The 24249-nt window shown below is 41.9% G+C and overlaps 1 protein-coding gene across 1 annotated transcript; it reads left to right on the top strand.

Moving 5' to 3' along the window:
• Nucleotides 1–440: 440 nt before the first annotated feature.
• On the top strand, nt 441–24249 carry LOC138971520 (uncharacterized). Its single transcript, XM_070344267.1, has 9 exons — nt 441–608; nt 10953–11156; nt 12710–12851; nt 13657–16160; nt 16816–16918; nt 17755–17843; nt 18358–18568; nt 19791–20015; nt 21364–24249. The coding sequence occupies exons 2-9, from the start codon at nt 11055–11057 to the stop codon at nt 21396–21398; spliced, it is 3411 nt and encodes a 1136-aa protein (XP_070200368.1). The 5' UTR covers nt 441–608; nt 10953–11054; the 3' UTR covers nt 21399–24249.

Below are 24249 nucleotides of genomic sequence, written 5' to 3'. Positions count from 1 at the left end.
CTCCCACCGCCAAGTCGTTTTTGTGGTTTATTTCGCATTTAGGTCCCAGGTAACATTATGAAGTTTTAATACAATCAATCGGACCTATTATCAAGTTAGTGTATCAACTTTTGAACGAACTGCGCCCAGTAGTTTCCCAGCAATAAGCTGTTAAGTCGAGACAGACACACACACAATTAAAGTCTGTTGAGCCCAAGTACTAGCGTACTCGGGGATCAAAAGATTACCCGGCGGCATCATGCCGTTCGCGACTGTAGCGCCGAGAGTTTAAAACCGTCACGGGACTTTGGCGGGTCGAAACGGGGGGTTTCGTGAATGGCAATTTAATTAGTGCGACTTACAGAACAAACAGCGCCACCATGCGGTCAAGTGCCGCCAAAACTGTTACCTGTTTTCTACTCGCACTTCGCAGTTTAAACTGCTACGCTTATTAGAGAAAATACGGTAGAAACCATGACCCACTCGTATCCCAGAATGCCACTGATCTATTTTTATACACTGTGGTCTACAATCGATACCCGGCTAAGAAGTAGGCTAACTTTGTTTTTCAGCGTGTCTTCAGACATTCTGGCTTTACACCGTCATTCCAGACCGCACGGACAGATGGGGTAGGTACATCTTTTCACACTCGTGCTTTTCATCGCAAGGGATTCAGCTTCTAACGGCACAGTTCTGTCGCATTGCGAATGTCATTTTGCGCATCGTCTGCTACAGTCCTCGTCTTCGTCAGTCAAATGTAGGTCAGATACATGTCTTGTGCACATTTGTTTGCACGACAATTCATGTAGTCGGAATAAAATAGCACCTAACTCCTAAGCAGTAGAAGCGGGCAAGGTTGTTGTTTTTAATCACTTTAGTCAGAGTAGGAGCTGTGAATTTCGTTGAAGTTATTCTCATCTAACGTTATTCGATGATCGGACGGATGGGCAGCATACGATGTCGATGTAGGCCACTGATGTGTTTACAGTTGTCTGGAAACAAGTACGAAAAGGTCCGTGGCCGCGACTGACAGTTGTGCTATTTGTACGAGGGGAAAAACACAAATATAAATGGATTTTGCATCTGTCGCTCTCTCGTGATTATGAACTGGTTTGTGGCGGTTTTCTGAATAAATGGTTGTTATCACCTTGAATGGTCAATACATGACATCATTACATTTAGTCAAGTTATGACTAAATGTTTTAACATAGAGGGGGGAATCGAGACGAGGGTCATGGTGTATGTGTGTGTGTGTGTGTGTGTGTGCGTGCGTGCGTGTAGAGCGATTCAGACGGGTACATGACATAAGCTCGAACGACAAAAGCTCGAACGACAAAATCTCGAACGACAAATGCTCGAATGGACAAATGCTCGACGCGACAAAAGCTCGACGCGACATATGCTCGAACGACAAATGCTCGAATGGACAAATGCTCGACGCGACAAAAGCTCGACGCGACATATGCTCGAACGACAAATGCTCGAATGGACAAATGCTCGACGCGACAAAAGCTCGATGCGATAAAAGCTCGAATGGACATAAGCTCGACGCGACAAAAGATCGAACGTGTCTGTGCGTGTCCTTCTCGGTGTTATCTTGCCTGTCTGTTTATTTTGTGTTATTCTAAAATCTGTCTGCAAGAGAGAGAGAGAGAGAGAGAGAGAGAGAGAGAGAGAGAGAGAGAGAGAGAGAGAGAGAGAGAGAGAGAGAGAGAGAGAGAGAGAGAGAGAGAGAGAGAGAATAGAAGAAAAAAAAGAACGAAGAAAAAAAAGAAGGGGGAAGATCGTGTCGGGGTTTAGATTTGTCAATGTTATTATTTTGATTTGGCCCGGGATTGACTGTTTATCAGGAAAGGTTCAGGTAAGCGGCACGGGCAGATGGACGACTGTTTGTTTGCTTGCTGTGAGTTTGTTTGTTTGTTTGTTTGCTTAACGCCCAGCCGACCACGAAAGGCCATATCAGGGCGGTGCTGCTTTGACATATAACGTGCGCCACACACAAGACAGAAGTCGCAGCACAGGCTTCATGTCTCACCCAGTCACATTATTCTGACACCGGACCAACCAGTCCTTGCACTAACCCCATAATCGACGCCAGGCGGAGCAGCCACTAGATTGCCAATTTTAAAGTCTTAGGTATGACCCGGCCGGGGTTCGATTCGAACCCACGACCTCCCGATCACGGGGTGGACGCCTTACCACTAGGCCAACCGTGCCGGTCCCTTGCTGTGAGTATCAATTCAGAAATAAAGTTAAACTTGTTTAAACCAACAACGTGATATCAAACAAATTTAGTCAATTTGTCGCTCGAAATCCAGCAGCGTGCTAACAACAACAACAACAACAACAACAACAACAACAACAACAACGTGATATCAAACAAATTTAGTCAATTTGTCGCTCGAAATCCAGCAGCGTGCTTACAACAACAACAACAACAACAACAACAACAACAACAACAACAACAACAACAACAACAACAACAACAACAACAACAACAACAACAACAACGTGATATCAAACAAATTTAGTCAATTTGTCGCTCGAAACTAGAACAACATCACCGTGACAGTTTTAGATATGACGTTATCAAAATAGTTTTGACAGCATCATTCTACAGTCCGGTCGAGCTTCTGTCGTTCGAGCATATGTCGCGTCGAGCTTTTGTCGCGTCGAGCATTTGTCCGGTCGAGCTTCTGTCGTTAGAGCATATGTCGCGTCGAGCTTTTGTCGCGTCGAGCATTTGTCCATTCGAGCATTTGTCGTTCGAGCATATGTCGCGTCGAGCATTTGTCCATTCGAGCATTTGTCGTTCGAGCTTTTGTCGTTCGAGCTTTTGTCGTTCGAGCTTATGTCGGACACCGGATTCAGACCAAACTACTGGACCGATCTTTATGAAATTTGACATGAGAGTTCCTGGGTATGATATCCCCATACGTTTTTTTCATTTTTTTGATAAATGTCTTTGATGACGTCATATCCGGCTTTTCGTGAAAGTTCAGGCGGCACTGTCACGCCCTCATTTTTTAACCAAATTGGTTGAAATTTTGGTCAAGTAATGTTCGACGAAGCCTGGACTTCGGTATTGCATTTCAGCTTGGTGGCTTAAAATTTAATTAATGACTTTGGTCATTAAAAATCTGAAAATTGTAAAAAAAAAATTTTTTTTATAAAACTATCCAAATTTACGTTCATCTTATTCTCCATCATTTGCTGATTCCAAAAACATATAAATATGTTATATTTGGATTAAAAACAAGCTCTGAAAATTAAATATATAAAAATTATTATCAAAATTAAATTTTCGAAATCAATTTAAAAACACTTTCATCTTATTCCTTGTCGGTTCCTGATTCCAAAAACATATAGATATGATATGTTTGGATTGAAAACACGCTCAGAAAGTTAAAACGAAGAGAGGTACAGAAAAGCGTGCTATCCTTCTCAGCGCAACTACTACCCCGCTCTTCTTGTCAATTTCACTGCCTTTGCCATGAGCGGTGGACTGACGATGCTACGAGTATACGGTCTTGCTGCGTTGCATTGCGTTCAGTTTCATTCTGTGAGTTCGACAGCTACTTGACTAAATGTTGTATTTTCGCCTTACGCGACTTGTTTTCATAGTTGAGTAGGCTACATGATCTGTGTGCCACATGTTTCACATCAACTGATCATGGCATAAGAGAGAGAGAGAGAGAGAGAGAGAGAGAGAGAGAGAGAGAGAGAGAGAGAGAGAGAGAGAGAGAGAGAGAGAGAGAGAGAGAGAGAGAGAGAGAGAGAGAGAGAGAGAGAGAGAGAGAGAGAGAGAGAGAGAGAGAGAGAGAGATTGATTGATTGATTAAACAACAACACTGACCGAAATCTCAATACAAAGTCATGTATGTCAACACTTTTTTTGTAGATGTTATATCTTTCTGCATGTAGTTGAAGCATTTAAGATCATAAATATTATACTTACCTAGCTATCTTATCAGGCTGACCTAAAAGTAAAAGTAAAACTGTTACAAAAAAACAATATATTATATGTTATGACAGTTTGGTTTAGGAGGCTTTATTTATGTTGTAAAAGTAATTGTATACACTAATACAGATTTACTGATTTAAAGTTTAAAAAATGATTTGCTCATTTGTTGTCATATATAATAATATATATGTTCAATGACCCTGGCAATTCTCCCTTAGGATAGCAGAACTGCACAATTTTGCCAGTGTACGTATAATAGCAGGAGTTGACAATATGTAGTGTTTAACAAAAGAATTCATAATCTCGATTGTGACGTAGAACTTGCAATCTGCCAAATGATTTGACTATGTACACCACACTGTGCTGCCGAGTGTACTAATGTATACATTCAAGCAGAATCATTTGCTATCCCCCGAAAGCGCCATATGGTTGCCTAAATGGCGGGGTATAAACGGTCATACAGGTAAAAGCCTTGGGAGTTTCAGCCCATGAACGAACAAACAAACAGCGCATGTGCTGTGTTGCAAATAAAGCAGAACTAAAAATCTCCCAGAGTAGGAGAACATGTTTATATGGCAGTTATAGTGATTAACTATGTATACAGACTTGAACCTAGCTGCCCTGGCGACCACCTCTCCATAACTATGGAAAGCCGTTTGGCTCATAACCATTACACGTGTAAAAAATGATTAGTACACGTGTAATAAATAATTAATACACGTGTAATTAATGATTAATACACGTGTAATAAAAATGTCATACACGTGTACGAAATGATTAAATACACGCGTAATAAACATTTCTTACACGTGCATGAAATATTTATTACACGTGTATTTAATCATTTCTTACACGTGTATGAAATATTTATTACACGTGTATTTAATCATTATGCTATTCCATAGCATAAGAAAAAAGATAAATTACACGTGCAATAAGAAATAAATACACGTGTATTAATCATTTATTACACGTGTATTTCTGATTTATTACACGTGTAATGGTTATGAGCCAAACGGCTTTCCATACATAAACATCGGCATGTCCATTACTTTTGGTCGGTCCTTGGGTGATCATTAAAGACAGGTTCGACTGTATCGTAATTCATTGAAATAATGAAACTATAGTTTCATTCAATAGACAAGCCTTATTCATAGTTTCCACAAAAAAAAATGATTACCAGGAATTTTGGTTTATAGCCGGTGTCCTTTCTGTGTTCAAAGTTTTTTTTCCGTTTTTTTCCCCCCGATTCATTTACTTTGTTATACCAATACTGAGAAATTCGGGTCGCTTCCTTCCATTGGAAAGCTAGCAGCAACAATGTGCGTGTTAAGGTGTAATCAGCCACCTGCACTTATGGCAGAATGACCGAGGTCTTTTACGTGCCACGGGGGTGGGACATGGATATTGTCTCAGAGTCTGCACATAAAGTTGACCCGTGTCCGTCCTGACCCTAGGATCAGAAGTCGAGTGAGCTTGACCAATAGACGTTTTCCGGAAATAACTCTGTCAGGATTATCAGCGGTCTGGAGGAGTTAAGCCCTGTACCCCGGTCAGATTTTTCACAACATCCGAAACGTGTTCCACACTTCTGATCGGCTCTATCCTGCGATCGGGACAAGTGACTGACTGTGAAGCGTATGCTATGCGGCGTGCGCTAGATATGATGCCATTTTCTTTCAAAAATATAATAATCGGAGCCACTAATCGTCACGGATGGCTTGCTGATCACTGGAAGTGTTTGCTAAGCATGTGTGTTATCATAAACTCACGTGACCTCAAGCCAAACCTGCCTGACCTTGATCTCAAACACGTTGTGATACGTGCCAGCGATTTCCACAACAAATTCACAACAGGTGAATGCTGATTTTCGAAAGAAAAGGGTATCATATATTGCGCGCGCTGCATGGCATACACATGTATCGGAGTTGATAGTTCGTCCCGATGCGGGATACAGCCCGCCAGAGGAGTGGAGCATGACTACGTTACACTGGGGCTCCTACATTACAGAGTTATTTTCGAAAATCATCTATTGAGCTTACCCGGCCCATGCATAAAGATAACTGCTCGCAGGTTACTAAGACTGAAGTTCACACTTTTTTTTTATCCCGGTAGTCTAACTCTAATGGATCAGTCAGTGTAGGAACCTACCATTAAAGAAGTGGAATAGATTCAGCACGGGGCAAACATCAGCCTGTGTTCAGGGCAAAGCCTCATTGCCTGACTGAGTTATTTCTTACCTGCTTTTTGGCAACATGTTGATCCTTGAGACCAAGGAAAAGGCCTGAAATAGCTACAACACCCCCCCCCCTCCCTCTCCCTCCTTTTGGAGAGCAGTGAAGGGATGGAATTTTGGGGTGTTGTGGTACTGCAGCAGAAACACTCATTTATGTGCTTGTTTTAAGCATTTTATGGAAAAGAATAAAGTTAAGGCCAGTTACAACCAAATCTTGAGTTTCGATTCACACCGCTGATCAACGCTAAATGTGCAGTTGTGAATTACTACTAGCACACATCCAAACACAAACATGTACGCATAACACACACACACATACACACACAAACTCTTACATTCACTCACACACACACACACACACACACACACACACACACACACTTGCTTTATTTTTGAGTCGCATTATTTAGTTTGCATTTAACAAAGTCTGTTTTTATTGAGATTTCACCCAGCTCTCAGGGAAAATCCAATCATGTGGTCTGTGTCATCTGTGCGTGCAGGATAATATGTCATATTCTGAAGTTTGCCTCCAGTATTGATTTCACAGGCTAATTATAAATAGCTATTGTAGGTGCTAATGATGCATTGACAAGCAATTGTATAATACTGTTATACAGTGGAACCCCTTTTTACGACCTCCAAAAATCTGAGAAAATCAGGTCTTAAAAAGGAGGATTTAGTCTTAAAATGGGGATAAATTTACAGAGGTTATGAACAGAAAGTCTGAGAAAACAGGGTCTTAAAAGGGAGGGAGTCGGGGAGTCTTAATAGGGGGGTTCCACTGTACTGTAATACAGACAGCTCTCCCACATGGAATTGCGTTGAGTATTAATTACTACTATTAGGGATTGATTTCCTCTTCCTTAAAGATACTCGCTTCCAGTGTAATTTTTACCATCTAAACCACCATGAAACTCTCCAGACTTTCACAGTGGGACAAGAGTGTCGTTTGATCCCCGTCAACAGATACCAAAAATCAACGGCCTATTTACATTAATGTACTGCCTGCTTCCTCAGGGCAGAGCGCGCGTGAATAAAAATGTAAAACAAATTGCACATTAGGCACACACAAAAAAATAGGTGTGGTTACGGTAACATAGCCCAAAAAAAATAGGGTAGGAAGGTAGGCAATCACTTTTTTTTTTAAACTTTTTTTTTCTAATGTGTACAAATTAAACCTACTTGACAGGGAAATAAGTGTGCGACTCGGGCGCTTTCGCTTTCATTGCGTTTTCTGCACTCGTTTTCTTGGGTTTTTTGTTTGTTTGTTGACAAATCTAATAAAAAGTTATAGGGTCGGCCCCTAAAAATAGGGTAGGTCGGGTTACCGTAACCACACCTATTTTTTTTTAGGCCTTAACATTAGCATTATGTTTCAGGTGCGAAAATGAATAAGTTATAAATTTTCCCTCGGCCCATAAAACAGGCAAGCTGATGTTTGGTGTTTGCCCAAGGGTAAAGAATATGCTCTTGCCCCATGTAAAACCCTACAGATCCACGGTGGTGTACAACTACAAGATTGTTTACACAGTTGGTTCAAAGTTTTTCATGCCCCTTCAATTTGTTTGCCTACTTGGGACTGATTCCATTTTGTGTCCTTTCTCAGTTTACCTAGTGGTCTCCGTATTTGAAACTACATGTACAGTATTACATTTAGTCACAGTAAAGGGAAGAAGGTTCTAAATAAACTACATGTACAGTATTACATTTAGTCACAGTAAAGGGAAGAAGGTTCTGAATAAACTACATGTACAGTATTACATTTAGTCACAGTAAAGGGAAGAAGGTTCTAAATAAACTACATGTACAGTATTACATTTAGTCACAGTAAAGGGAAGAAGGTTCTAAATAAACTACATGTACAGTATTACATTTAGTCACAGTAAAGGGAAGAAGGTTCTAAATAAACTACATGTACAGTATTACATTTAGTCACAGTAAAGGGAAGAAGGTTCTAAATAAACTACATGTACAGTATTACATTTAGTCACAGTAAAGGGAAGAAGGTTCTAAATAAACTACATGTACAGTATTACATTTAGTCACAGTAAAGGGAAGAAGGTTCTAAATAAACTACATGTACAGTATTACATTTAGTCACAGTAAAGGGAAGAAGGTTCTAAATAAACTACATGTACAGTATTACATTTAGTCACAGTAAAGGGAAGAAGGTTCTAAATAAACTACATGTACAGTATTACATTTAGTCACAGTAAAGGGAAGAAGGTTCTAAATAAACTACATGTACAGTATTACATTTAGTCACAGTAAAGGGAAGAAGGTTCTAAATAAACTACATGTACAGTATTACATTTAGTCACAGTAAAGGGAAGAAGGTTCTAAATAAACTACATGTACAGTATTACATTTAGTCACAGTAAAGGGAAGAAGTTTCTAAATAAACTACATGTACAGTATTACATTTAGTCACAGTAAAGGGAAGAAGGTTCTAAATAAACTACATGTACAGTATTACATTTAGTCACAGTAAAGGGAAGAAGGTTCTAAATAAACTACATGTACAGTATTACATTTAGTCACAGTAAAGGGAAGAAGGTTCTAAATAAACTACATGTACAGTATTACATTTAGTCACAGTAAAGGGAAGAAGGTTCTAAATAAACTACATGTACAGTATTACATTTAGTCACAGTAAAGGGAAGAAGGTTCTAAATAAACTACATGTACAGTATTACATTTAGTCACAGTAAAGGGAAGAAGGTTCTAAATAAACTACATGTACAGTATTACATTTAGTCACAGTAAAGGGAAGAAGGTTCTAAATAAACTACATGTACAGTATTACATTTAGTCACAGTAAAGGGAAGAAGGTTCTAAATAAACTACATGTACAGTATTACATTTAGTCACAGTAAAGGGAAGAAGGTTCTAAATAAACTACATGTACAGTATTACATTTAGTCACAGTAAAGGGAAGAAGGTTCTGAATAAACTACATGTACAGTATTACATTTAGTCACAGTAAAGGGAAGAAGGTTCTAAATAAACTACATGTACAGTATTACATTTAGTCACAGTAAAGGGAAGAAGGTTCTAAATAAACTACATGTACAGTATTACATTTAGTCACAGTAAAGGGAAGAAGGTTCTAAATAAACTACATGTACAGTATTACATTTAGTCACAGTAAAGGGAAGAAGGTTCTAAATAAACTACATGTACAGTATTACATTTAGTCACAGTAAAGGGAAGAAGGTTCTAAATAAACTACATGTACAGTATTACATTTAGTCACAGTAAAGGGAAGAAGGTTCTAAATAAACTACATGTACAGTATTACATTTAGTCACAGTAAAGGGAAGAAGGTTCTAAATAAACTACATGTACAGTATTACATTTAGTCACAGTAAAGGGAAGAAGGTTCTGAATAAACTACATGTACAGTATTACATTTAGTCACAGCAAAGGGAAGAAGGTTCTAAATAAACTACATGTACAGTATTACATTTAGTCACAGTAAAGGGTAGAAGGTTCTAAATAAACTACATAACATACAGTATTACATTTAGTCACAGTAAAGGGAAGAAGGTTCTAAATAAACTCATTTCTTTTCACACCTGTTCCTTCAAATCTTGTTTAACTTAACAATCTTGATATCCTTGAGTTGAAAAACAAACTTGTCCGTTTGGGTTGCTCAGATTGTTTAATCTAGTCCCTCTTTAAGGCGAGGGCCAAATGTAAAAAAGCAGATCACTGCATACTTTATTACCCTCGTTAAATAAAGAATTGTTCTTTTTCTTGTTCTTTGTTCTACATGGGAAGGAAGGCTATAAAAGTTATAAATCTTCAGACAGGTGAGCTTGTCTGATTTTTTCTCCTGTAATCAGCAGTGAAGATTTGCGCTGCAGCTACATGGTGGGACAGATGTTCAAAAACGGCTAAGATAAGGATCAGAGGGGACAAAAAATCAGTTGGAAAATAGACCAAGAAGATATTGACCTACCTTCATGCAGAAAAAAGCATGTCTGAATCGAGGAGTTGCCGTAGCCTTCAGATGAAAAATAAATCAGGAGGTCATTGACTTTATTCCTTTACAGATTACCTGCACTATGGTGGTACATGGTCACATATGGTGTAAAGAATTTGATTTGCTTGTGCTAGGGGGCGGTGATATATGTAGCACAGTCGGTAGCATGCTGGCTAAATATAACACAGAATTATACATGTATATAAACATTTTTGAAGAAAAAACAAAACAAAAACAGAATTTTCTTCTCAGCTCCGGCTTAAGCCTTCACAAACATATCAGGTTTCCTGATGAGATCATAGCAGTTAATGGCCTAGATAGTCTTTAAAGAACTATAGAACTTGGGTTACTATTTATTCCAGCAGACATGAATTACAGGATCTTTTCCGTGCGCACTTAGTCTTGTGCTTGCATGTACACACAAAGGGGGATAAGGCACTAGCAGTAGCAGGTCTGCACATAAGTTGACCTCGTAGATTGGCAAAATCTCCACCCTTATCCCACCAGGCGCGGCCGGGATTCAAATCCGCGAACTTCCTCATGGGAGGATGGCGTCTTATCGGTTTATCCACTAGGCCACTTTACCAGTCTGATCTCAACACTATCCAGTGGCTTGTGGCTCCTTGTAGTTTTCTTGTCTAGCTGATAGCTGTTGGCGTCACGACTTTTAAAACTGTGAAAGACATGTTGAAACTGTGAAAAACATGAAGGGTGTTGCAATAGTTTTACTGGGAAGCCGGCATTAATAACTGTTTCATCTTGTATTATTTTTTCTTCCTTTTCAGTCAGATGTAGTAGCTGCCCAAAGGTTCTGACTTGCTGAAAAACTTCTCAGCTCTCCACTTCTTCAGCAGTGAATCAGCGGCGACCATTATCGTTCCAAAACCATGCCTCACGGTGCCATTCCCTTCCCCTTCGGCAAATGTCGCATCTGTTGTGACAAGGCCACCGGTGTGCATTATGGGGTGGCTACTTGCGAAGGATGTAAGGTAAATTAAAGTCTAAAGATTTTTGTTTTGTCTTTGTGAAGGATGTAAATGAAAATTAAAAATCTTTATAGACTGCCAGAGGTATGTATGCTTCTTGGAGGCTGTGTTCACCATTAATGGCAATTCTTTGGCAGTTCAGTCAGTGTAAGTGTAACCCCCTTTAAACCACCACCCCCCCCCCCCTACCCACCCTCCTGCTTTTATGGACTGCTGTATTTAAAAAAAAAAATCGCAACATCAACAGTGAATGTCACTTATCACAACAAATTACAAGTGCTTTCAACGTGCTTTCAGAGCTAATTTTAGCTCAGTTTCGTTGTGGATTGATGATGTGAAGGCTTTGACAGTTATAAATACCAATCTATTATATATTTGATCTGCTGAATATTGAAACAACAGAACAAAACAATCAGACTAACAAACACTGCGCGCACAGATATATGATACTGACAGTGTTAAATCTTTTTTTTATTACATTTAGTCAAGTTTTGACTAAATGTTTTAACATAGAGGGGGAATCGAGACGAGGGTCGTGGTGTCTGTGTGTGTGTCTGTCTGTCTGTGCGTGTGTGTGTGTAGGGCGATTCAGAGTAAACTACTGGACCGATCTTTATGAAATTTTACATGAGAGTTCCTGGGTATGATATCCCCGGATGTTTTTTTCATTTTTTCGATAAATGTCTTTGATGACGTCATATCCGGCTTTTTGTAAAAGTTGAGGCGGCACTGTCACACCCGCATTTTTCAATAAAATTGATTGAGATTTTGGCCAAGCAATCTTCGACAAAGGCCGGACTTTGGTATTGCATTTCAGCTTGGTGGCTTAAAAATTAATTAATGACTTTGGTCATTAAAAATCTGAAAATTGTAATTAAAATTATTTTTTTATAAAACGATCCAAAACTACGTTCATCTTATTCTTCATCATTTTCTGATTCCAAAAACATATAAATATGTTATATTCGGATTAAAAACAAGCTCTGAAAATTAAAAATATAAAAATTAGGATTAAAATTAAATTTCCGAAATCGATTTAAAAACAATTCCATCTTATTCCTTGTCGGTTCCTGATTCCAAAAACATATAGATATGATATGTTTGGATTAAAAACACGCTCAGAAAGTTCAAACGAAGAGAGGTGCAGTAAAACGTGCTATGTAGCACAGCGAAAACACTACCGCGCTAAACAGGCTCGTCAGTTTCACTGCGTTTTGCACGAGCGGCGGACTACGGTCATTGTTAAAAAATGCAGTGCGTTCAGTTTCATTCTGTGAGTTCCACAGCTTGACTAAATGTAGTATTTTCGCCTTACGCGACTTGTTGGAAGCTGTCTAAACAAAAATGAATACGTGATCAAAATAAGCAGGACATAATGGCATTCCCATGTAGTTTTCTTGCAAGTAGGAATTACGTTTTTTTGTCGTCAATTTTACTTTTTTTTTTTTTAGCTGTTCTTCTTATTTCTGCTGTCAGCTTGATTCTGGAATTTGTGGCTTCTCGTTTGAAGTATATTTCAGGGGTTTGAAGTCTGTTTCTATTATCTGCATTGACAGGGTTTCTACAAACGCAGTATCCCTAAGGGAGAGAAGTATCGATGCTACTTTGGCGGTACATGTGTTATCTCCCCTGAGAACCGCAACCGTTGCAAGTCCTGTCGTTTCCGGAAATGTCTGGAACAAGGAATGGCCATGGAAGGTAGGGGCTGTTTTTATTTAGTTTTAGTTTTGTTTTTCTTTTTCTTAGTTATCTGCATTACATTTACATGGAAGTATTTTAAAGACATCCCTACAGCCTGCCTATGATTTACAGCTGTAAGGTTTTTGAGACTGGATCAGTATGTGTTTATTTCATTGAAGTAGAAGCAGATATAATGTTAATGGGAACATTTCTGTATTTTATCAGCATGCCCACGCACCCCCCTAGAAAGGTTTCGCGCCGTCGACTTTGATATTATTTACAAATGTTCAGCCTTTTTTACTTTTTTCAATTCCCATGCCTGATGAGAGTACTGTGCCAGAAACGAAACGATATCCTTTGGATTGATATTTCTCTTGATCAGCTTATTTGTCTAGTTACTGTAAGTTTTAACACAGTTATCAGTTCTTTTGAGGGGTAGGAGTCTCACTTAAAAAGAGATAAGGGTTGGAAAATAATTTACAAGATCACTGTCACTGTGAAAGAGAAATTTGTTGATCCATTTCTCTTAACTCCTTGTAGTAAGTCTTTACGAAAGTATCATTCTACTGCCAGTGTTTTTTCTTTAAAGTTGCAATCTTCTATTATTCTGCAGTCTATGTTGCATATATATATTCAAGCCTTCATGCATGTTAAAAAAGTGTGTGTGTGTGTATGTGCATGTGTAAATGTGTATGCATGTTCCTCAAAGAAAATCTTGATCAGTGTTAACAAATGTTTAAGACAGGGAAAGATAAAGGAGAAAGAACTGAGAACATGTGTGTGCACTTACCATTCTGAGCAAGAGAGTGAATTACTGTTGCAGCTGTCAAGATGGGCCGCATCCCCAAAGTGGAGAAAGAAAGGGCACTAGAGGAGGTGGCAACCCTGAAAAGCGACGTCGACGACGTAAGCAGCATGTCTCCGCCAACCACCGCCGTCACAGGACCCCAGGCCAACACACAGACCACAGCCAATGGCAGCGCAGAGCGAGGGAAACGCCTTGCCAGCGGCGGTCATCCTTTTGACGAAGATCTGGGCTGTCCTCCCTGGGACCTGCCCCACGGGGACTCCGCCCATCGCTTCCCTCGCCCGCATAAAAAGTTCATCACCGAGTACCCCTTCAAAGAGGACAACATCAAAGTGGAAGCCTCGGATTCCTACTTTCCGGAGAAGGCCTACCATCCTCAGCATTTTCATGCGATGTCTCTCGGGCAGTCGATGGGTCCCTTTAACAATCTGCAGACAAGTTCAGCTGGCCAGGCGTTTGCGGACAGATCGACCATGAGCAGCCAAGTTGCGTTTGCCCATCCCGGCCAGGACAGCACCGGCCATCATCACAGCATGGCAGACCACGGGTTGGATGGCAAGAGGATGTTCCAGAGTGAAAACAGCTTTCACAACAGCAGTTTGTGCAGTGTGGATTCTGGGGTGTTCATGTCAAACATCAACTCCAGCTTTCCCAGCGCCCACAGCAGCAGCAGCAGCATGTACGGACATGATCCCAACAGGTTCTCTACCCCCATAGACGCCGCCTTCCACAGGACGGGCAGCAGCGGGCACTCCAGCGACACTTCTAGTGGTTTTTCCTCTCACAGCAGTTTTGGCACAGAAGAAAGCAGCATGTCTCTGGATTGGTACAAGAAGGACACAGCCGCCAACAGGGAGGAGAAACCTCTGATGCTGTCATCGGAGAGTGACCTGGGGCCCTTTGAAAAGCTGATGATGGCTTCAGAAGCTGCCAGAAATCAAAACATGGAATTGCACAACGGCCAGTTGTGGACAGAGGACAGGGATGGTAGCCCACACGGAAGAGAATTCAGCACGGCAGCGAGAACTTTTGATGGGGTGTCATCTGAAATGGATGCAAGCCAGCCAGGCACAGAGGATGGAGACTTCCAGGCAAATCCTGGAGCAAGCCCACAGCTCCTAGCGTTGGACAGAGAGTCACCAAAAAGCAGTGGGACGAGCAGCCCTGAGAGCTGGGTGAGAGGTCAGCGCAAGCTGTACAGCCCGGGGCTAATCAAGGTCCTCTTCAACCAGGTGATGCAGGGGGAGAATGGGCAGCAGCGGGACAAGCTCCTGAAGAAACTGGCCAGGACGTGCTCCCAGGAGGCGTTCGGCAGCTCTGGTCTCGAGCTTCTTCACTCTGTTGTCAGCAGCAGCATGGCTATCAACCGCGGTGGCTCTAAGACGGCGTCCGCGCCTGACATCAGATCGGCTTTCCTTCAGGCCTCCACCGGTCAAGCGTCCAGCTGTGCCAACACCACAGTCACAGCTAGTCCGTCTCCATCCTTTGCCGCAAGCAGCCCAGCTGTCTCCCACACATCCTACTCCATGTCTTCACACACAACTCACGGCCAGCTGAGCCTTGACAGCTTTGACGGAGGATCTTCATTGTTGTCTCAGAAGCATGGTTTCGGCTCATCAGGGAAAGGAGGAATGCATCAGGGAGGATCTTCGGAAGTGAGTCACCAGCCGTGGAGTCAGTCGCCACCCTACCACCATCAAGAGGAGCAAGGTTCCCATGCTGCACAATACTCTCAGTGTCATCCGCAGTCCAACTCTCTCTCTCAGTCCCACAATCAGCAGTACCATCCTCAGTCTGACTCTCTCTCTCAGTCCCAGAACCAGCAGTATCATCCTCAGTCCGACTCTCTCTCTCAGTCCCACAGTTCTCAGTTCTTCAAGGAGCTTTTTCCATCCAGTCACTCGTTCTCGGCCGGCGACATGCACAACATAGGTCACAGCCACTTAACGGGCGATAGCCAGCACCCTCCCTTGGCTACCCCCTCTCAACATTCCCCGCCCCTGGAGTTCCATCAGTCCCACCCGCAACAGACCTTCAGCGAGGGCATGGAAGGAAGCCACTTCCAGTCGGTGGAGAACCCCCTGGCAGTGCCACCTTCTGACGGTGGCGAGTGTGGCTTTGACCTCAACTACCTGTGCCAGGAGCAGCTCCGGGACATCCACGAGTCTCACATGCAGAGCGACGCCAACAGTCCTGTCTCCAGCCACGAGGGCTCGCTGGTCAACTTGGCGCCTGGATACAGTGAACACAACATGAAGGACTTTGCTACGGCCAAACAGTTGATCGAGGGACACATCAACGATGGGATGACCCCGCTTAGCTTCAGCGGTCCACAGGGTAAGGACACCGCGACCTCAGCATGTTACGACGACGAGCCCAAGGACAAAGAGTTTGCCGCTCCTACGTACTTCTCAGACCCTTTGATGAAGGAGGCAGCTGAGGTGCTCGGTAGCGGCATATGCAAGATCTTTGAGTGTGAGATGCGGAGAGCGTTCAGGGACCAGCATCTGAAGTTGATGGTTAGTATTTCGAAACGATCTTGTGACTGGGTTCTCTCTGTCTGTCTGTGTTCTGACGCCTGTCTACATTCTGATGTCTGTCTGTGTTTTGATGTCTATCTGTCTGTCTGTCTGTGTTCTGATGTCTATCTGTCTGTCTGTCTAGTCTGTCTGAGTTCTGATATCTGTTTGTCTGTCTGTGTTCTGATGTCTGTCTCCCTTCTTATTTATAAGTTCTCATGTCTGTTCTGTACCTGTAAGTGTAACTCTGACTCTGAGACATACTTTGTCAGTCTTGCAGTTACCTGTTGCTATTTCAGGTTGGCTTATCTACTTGATGCTTTTCGCTTTACCTGCAGCAAACATGAGGTTGTGAGTGGCGTAGTGATGTTGATTTCTTTAGTCCACCCACAGCCGCATTCACTTGAAAGGCACCTATGTATACAGCTAATCTGCTATCCGCATGATAGTTTTTATGCTCTTCCAAGAGCAGAATTAACACATACATTACACCAAAGGGTTAACAGAGTAGATTGCTGGGTGAATGTTTTGAAGCTTTGCAGTATTTGAAATAAGATTGCTGGTTGAATGAACCTCTGCGGTTTATAGTTCTTGTTTGCATGATTATGCCCTGTAGGAGAACTTTAACATTAAACATGTTACCCTTCTTTTTCAGCGTGAAGACCCAACGTTGACTATTCCCCCAACAGTGAAACACTTTGCTGATATTTATCCCCTTCTGATGAAGAGCTTACCTGTGGTGAACAAGAAAATCATCAGTAAGTATCTTGAGTGTTCAATATGTCCTCCAGGCTCCCACACACACACACACACACACACACACACACACACACACACACACACACACACACACACATACACACACACACACACACACACACACACACACACACACTTGATTTTCAGATGAAGTACACACAATCTCACAGAATATTCAGATTGGAAGATTAACATCAAGTTTGTGAAGAAAATAAATAAATTCAGATCCATCCAGATTTTTAAAAAAAGACAAAGATAGAGATGATAATATACGTTATTTGCGTTTTTGACCAAAATATGACATTTTACACAGATCGAGACTGTGAGTAATTGTTCTCCGATCGCGATCGAATTCCTTTCAGGTACTGACTTTGTTGTTGTTTTGACGATTGAACGAGCACACACACATGCAATCAAACACATAAGCTTCATATTTGGGCGTTTCAGGTTGACCGAAACTTCAAAGGAACTACAAAACACACGTCATGTAGTATGTACTGACTTTGTTGTTGTTTTGACGATTGAACGAGCACACACACATGCAATCAAACACATGACGTGTGTTCTGTAGTTCCTTTGAAGTTTCGGTCAACCTGAAACGCCCAAATATGAAGTTTTGTAGGCCTCTGACGTCACATGGCTCAAAGAAGGGAAATCCAATGTCCAATCGATACATAAGAAGTTATATTGTTGACATAGATAACCAAACTTTTGTTTAAACTTTCTACTATACTTCTGTGTCTTCTTAAAGTTACATTCTTGATTCAAGTTTGAATTTGAACACATTCTGAATTCCACAGATTCTGTGTGTACATGAAAAATCTGTTTGTTTCAGATTTCTGCCAGCTGGCCCCAGGGTTCTCTAAGCTTAACACCCCAGACCAAAAATCTCTGCTGAAAAGGGGGTATTATGACATCTGGATGGTGAGTATTCCACAATCATGTTAAATCAGTTCAGAAACAGTCTATGTTTAGTCCTCTTGGAGTTCACAAACATGTTTCAAAAACATTCTTATGTTTTACCTGAACTATTATGTGAATTTAATAAATGAGTTTTGAAACTGGAACATTCACCCACACCTCTTAACAACTTTCTTTGGTTTTTGCTTATCTTCAAAGCTGACTGATTTTCCAACATTTCAGCTGACAAACATGGAATACTTTGTGAACGGGAAGTCTTACGATTTTATCCCACATTTCAGCTAACCAACAGCGAATGCTTTGTGAACGGGAAATCTTACGATTTTATCCCACATTTCAGCTAACCAACAGCGAATGCTTTGTGAACGGGAAGTCTTACGATTTTATGCCACATTTCAGCTAACCAACAGCGAATGCTTTGTGAACGGGAAGTCTTACGATTTTATCCCACATTTCAGCTAACCAACAGTGAATGCTTTGTGAACGGGAAGTTTTACGATTTTATCCCACATTTCAGCTGACCAACAGCGAATACTTTGTGGATGGCGAGTCTTACCTGCTGGTCACCGAAGATCCCATATTCTACATCCGTCGTGACATGGAGTCGATCATCGGAAAGGAGAACGCCAAGACCCTCCACTGCTTCGCCCAACAGTTCAACGCACTGGGCCTGTCGGATCTGGAGGTGGCCATCCTATGCTGCATACAGCTCACAGCGCCAGGCCATGGTATGTACTTGATGCCTTTGGACTTTTTGTGTGTGTGTGTGTCTGTCTGTGTGTGTGTGTGTGTGTCTTTGTGTGTGTGTGTGTGTGTGTGTGTGTGTGTGTGTGTGTGGCTGCATACAGCTCTCAGCTCACAGCGCCAGGCCACGGTATGTACTTGATGCCTTTGGACTTTGTGTGTGTGTGTGTCTGTCTGTGTGTCTGTCTGTGTGTCTGTCTGTCTGTGTGTCTGTCTGCCTGCGTGTGTGTGTGTGTGTGTGTGTGTGTGTGCGTGTGTGTGTGTGTGTGTGCATACAGCTCACAGCGCCAGGCCACGGTGTGTACTTGATGCCTTTGGAATTTGTGTGTGTGTGTGTCTGTCTGCCTGTTTGCCTGTGTGTGTGTGTGTGTGTGTGTCTCTGTCTGTCTGTCTGTCTGTCTGCCTGCCTGCGTGTGTGCGTGTGTGTGTGTGTGGCTGCATACAGCTCACAGCGCCAGGCCACGGTGTGTACTCGATGCCTTTGGACTTTGTGTGTGTGTTGGGGAGGGGGGGGGAAGGGGGGGGGGGAGAGAAAGGCAGTTAGGTTTGATGGAGGAGGGGGGGGGGGGGTGGAAAGGCTATGGCATGAAAGAATGGTTCAGAAAATCGGAGGAGAGAACTTCTCCTGTAGTAGGACACCCGGGGTGGTGTGCGCAGAGGAAGTACCCAAACCGGTGGGAACCCAGCACTGAATCGGATTGGTTGAAATCTCAACAACAAAATCTCAGTTCACTTTCAACCAGTCCAAACCTGGGCATGGTTCGATCCCACCCAGTTGTGCACGTTCTTGTGCAAAACAACCCTTGTACCCTGGTCTTTATAAGCATGTTGTTGTTGTTGTTGTTAGTGAAAGGACACTTGTCATGAAGACACCTCCCACCATTGGGACGCCTTTTGCGTTTTGGTCATTGCACAGCTGTCCCTGTCGGGGAAGGACACTGCATGTCTTTAGGACTCTCTTAGGAGAGGACACCTGCCAACATAAAACACCTCATGTCCTGTGGTCCTCCTAACACAGAACACTGTTTATTTGATCTTTGCGTGACTGTTCGTGTTGCCGAAGATCACCTCCACTGAGGATCCTCCGAAGAGATCTGTCTTCATGTGACATCTTTTTCTTTTTTTAACCAATGGCTCTGTCCAGCACTTGAACTGTAAAATTAAAAGTTCAGCTCTCTCAAACGTCTCTTGTTTCCTGTCCAACAGATCAGCAGGCAGAGCTGAAAGATGTCAAAGAGATTCAGAAGCTCAACTCCTTTTACCTTGACCTTCTGGTTGCCGTGGTGACGGACATCCATGGGGATTCCTGCAGTCGCGTCCTGATTGACATTTTCCGCCTGGTCCCGCTGCTCGGGGAGATCAACCGCCTGCAGAGGGAGCTGATCGGCAACTTCAGCGTCCACGGACCCCCTGGCTTGATGGAGGCCCAAGGTAAAAAGAGAGAGAGACAGAGAGAGAGAGACAGAGAGAAAGAGAGAGACTGAGAGAGAGAGCGAGAGAGAGAGACTGAGAGAGAGAGACAGAGACAAACAAACAGAGTGTATGTTTGTGTGTGTGTGTGAGAGAGAGACAGAGAAAGAGAGAGACAGAGAGAGAGAAAAAGACAGAGAGAAAGAGAGACTGAGAGAGAGAGCGAGAGATAGACTGAGAGAGACTGAGAGAGACAGACAGACAGACAAACAGAGTGTATGTTTGTGTGTGTGTGTCTCTGTGTGTATGTGTGTGTGACTGAACTAATATTCGAGAGAGAAAGAGCACACATGCACACTTACACACTAACACGCACGCACACACAGACATACAGTGCCTTTTTACATTTAGTCAAGTTTTGACTAAATGTTTTTACATAGAGGGGGAATCGAGACGAGGGTTGTGGTGTGTGTGTGTCTGTGTGTGTGTGTGTGTGTGTAGAGCGATTCAGAGTAAACTACTGGAGCGATCTTTATGAAATTTTACATGAGCTGGGTATGATATCCCCAGACGTTTTTTTCATTTTTTGGATAAATGTCTTTGATGACGTCATATCCGGCTTTTTGTAAAAGTTGAGGCGGCACAGTCACACCCTCATTTTTCAATCAAATTGATTGAAATTTTGGCCAAGCAATCTTCGACGAAGGCCGGACTTTGGTATTGCATTTCAGCTTGGTGGCTAAAAAATTAATTAATGACTTTGGTCATTAAACATCTGAAAATTGTAATTACATTTTTTTTTTATAAAACGATCCAAAATTACGTTCATCTTATTCTTCATCATTTTCTGATTCCAAAAACATATAAATATGAAATGTTTGGATTTATAACACGCTCAGAAAGTTAAAATGAAGTGAGGTACAAAAAAGCGTGCTATCCCGCTCAGCGCGACCACTACCGCACTATTCTGGCTTGTCGATTTCACTGCCTTTGCCACGAGCGGTGGACTGACGAAACTACGAGTATGCGGTCTTGGTGAAACTATTCAGTGCGTTCAGTTTCATTCTGTGAGTTTGACAGCTTGACTAAATGTAGTAATTTCGCCTTACGCAACTTGTTTTTCTTTCTCCAAAGCATTTTTCCAAGCTCAAAGGCTAGATCACTGTGTTTAGATCAGAAACATCTGCCAGCCTCTTGTCTTGTGGTGTGTGTGTGTGTGTGTGTGTGTGTGTGTGTGTGTGTGTGTGTGTGTGTGTGTGCATTTGCCCATTGTATTCTCCCTCATCAATTCCTTTCCCTGCCCCTTAAGTCTTATAAAAGCTTTGCTGTTAACATCTGTTTCAAAAGGATTGTTTCATTTTTCTTGCAGATGCCGAAACAGCAGTGAAAGAGGAGTCTGTATGACTTGTCCAGTCACAACTTCAATGGGATGGGGGAGGAGGATGAAGAGGAAGGGGAGGAAAACGCATCAGCAGACAGAGGATCTAGGAGGAGGAGGAGGAAAAATGAAGTGAAAGAGGAGGAGGGAATCAAAATGATGACTTGGAATTAACAGAATTTTATGTTACAAGTGCCATAGCGTTTTTAATATTACAAACTCATATAGAGGCAGCTTGTTTGTTTTGGATTTCATTATATATACGGCAGCTTAAATAGGCCATGAATAAATTAAGTTACATGCGCAATAAACTACAAGTATCATCCCGAATGTATTTGCACATTCATGTCTCGGGTATCATCTGGACTAACTGTAACATGTTTTTATTATCCCCCAAGGGGAAGTGAGTAATGAATGGTGAGACTCTACAGCTGTTGCCAAGCAGGTCAGTTCAGTGTGCTTTGTGAACTGCGGAAAGCTGGGTCAACTTTAATGTGAAGTGTTTACTTCATAGGGCGCACTGTCCTTGACATCAGTTTTTGAGCACAGAGAAAGAAAGAGAGAGAGAGCAAGAGAGCACACATGCACAATTCTGTCAGTCATTGTGGTGATGTGGAAGACAAAAACTAAAAATATTGTCAACTCTTTCCTGTCCAACCATATGAACAAATGCAAAAGGAGACTCGATCTCACTCCAACAAGGAACCTGCATATTTCAGACCAGAAACAGACCAGGTTATGGTGACCCGAGTTATTGATGCCCCAAAACAGCCGACAAGATGGAACAGTTCTTCTCTTCTTCTTCTTCCAGTTGCTGTATGATCCAGCGTCACAAATGAACTGCTTGCTAAAGTGCTCACTTCCGGATGAATTTAATTCCAGGTGCCTGAAACGACCTCTTTGAATGTTTTCAAGGAGCTTTGTGGAATTTTGTTTTGTACAGAATGTGTCTGAACAACAGCCATGTTGTTATGTGATAGGCCAGAAAAGTGCTACTGAGTGCCATACTACAGATCACTTAGCAGATCAATATTTGATGTATTTTCCAGCAAAATGAGACTAATATAATGGGACTGGCATTCAGTTATTGTAATTACTTTCTGGGATGCTTGAAAAGTGCCATGAAACATGCCGACTTGTGCATAATTGTGGGAGAAAAGTGTTTCTGTTAGCAGATCAATATTGGATGTATTTTCCAGCAAAATGAGACGAATATAATAGGGCTGGCATTCAGTTATTGTAATTACTTTCTGGGATGCTTGAACAGTGCCATGAAACATGCCGACTTGTGCATAATTGTGGGAGAAAAGTGTTTTTGAAAGCGCTCTTCTCCTTCGCTACATTTTAGTCCAGTTGATTGATTATGATGTCAGAAAGGGTATAACGCAGTTCGTCTCTTGTGTTTCTGTTTCTTTTCCAACAGTGTTTCATGAGCCTGTGTGAGGGGACACTTCCATGAAGTATACCCTACACATTGGTTTATACTGTCTCTGTGTTTTTGTTACTATCTGTTGACAGCACAGTTTCATTTTGTTACGTTACAGCCATGTGAAATACCTCTGCAACAATGTTGTTTATGTTGTCAACTTATTCATATTGTACAACTTTACCAATCAGCGATATCACATTGATATTTTTCTGAAGCCATATATATATAATTCGATCATGGTCACTAAAGTAGATATATGTGGTCTCAAACAAACAAAAGTTAGACTGAATAAAAAGAATGGAGACATTTGTTTTACTTGTGGGCTAGACTCGCAAAAAAATTTTGATGTTGCTTTTGTGTTTAGTTGGGTAATTACTGGAATTTTGTTACTGACAGATGCATGTACATACAGTACACACCGCTCGGACATTTCAAATACAGGTATCAGTCATCGGGTATTTTAAGACTTCCCCCATTTTTGAAGACATTGATTTTTCACATTTTCTGTTCATGACCTCTGTGAATTAATACCTCCATTTTAAGGTTCCCTCCTTTTTAAGACCTAGTATTTTCGTTTTTTTTTTAGGTTTGGCTTGTTAAAGCACATGCAGGAATCCCTTGAAAGACAAGGTGCTCACCTTCGTGGTTGAAAACGACGTTAAACACCAAATAAAGAAAGAAAGAAAGAAAGAAAGAACAAGGTGCTCACATTTCCCTAAAAGGGAAGCCATCTCAAACACCGAATGGTTTGTGTAATTGGAAAGTAAGTTATCGGCCGTCACTGCCAAAACTAAATTAAGATGTATTAATGGAAATAGAACCAGCCAGCCATACCCAAAGTTTGGAGCAAAAACTGGACATGCTGACAATGAAATATAGCGGAACCCCACTTTTCAGCCCCCACCCCAATCTAAGATTCCCTCCCTTTTAAGACCAGTTGGTTTGTACTGCTGTGGCTGCTGAGCCAATGACACCGTGCATAATTTGCAGTTTGTGGTAACATTTGTATGCTGAAGCTCTTGATGGGGTATAAACTGGACTGGGTGGCCGAGTGGTAACGCACTTGCGCTCGGAAGCGAGAGGTTGCGAGTTCGACCCTGGGTCAGGGCGTTAGCAATTTTCTCCCCCCTTTCCTAACCTTGGTGGTGGGTTCAAGTGCTAGTCTTTCGGATGAGACGAAAAACCGAGGTCCCTTCGTGTACACTACATTGGGGTGTGCACGTTAAAGATCCCACGATTGACAAAAGGGTCTTTCCTGGCAAAATTGTATAGGCATAGATAAAAATGTCCACCAAAATACCCGTGTGACTTGGAATAATAGGCCGTGAAAAGTAGGATATGCGCCGAAATGGCTGCGATCTGCTGGCCGATGTGAATGCATGATGTATTGTGTAAACAAAATTCCATCTCACACGGCATTGAATATGTGCGCGATATAAATTGCATAA

This window comes from Littorina saxatilis, linkage group LG7 (genome assembly GCF_037325665.1).
Source record: "Littorina saxatilis isolate snail1 linkage group LG7, US_GU_Lsax_2.0, whole genome shotgun sequence".
In the NCBI taxonomy this organism is placed as follows: Eukaryota; Metazoa; Mollusca; class Gastropoda; order Littorinimorpha; family Littorinidae; genus Littorina; species Littorina saxatilis.
The sequence above is the reverse complement of the archived record's forward strand: the minus strand, read 5'-3'. Positions and strand labels throughout refer to the sequence as shown.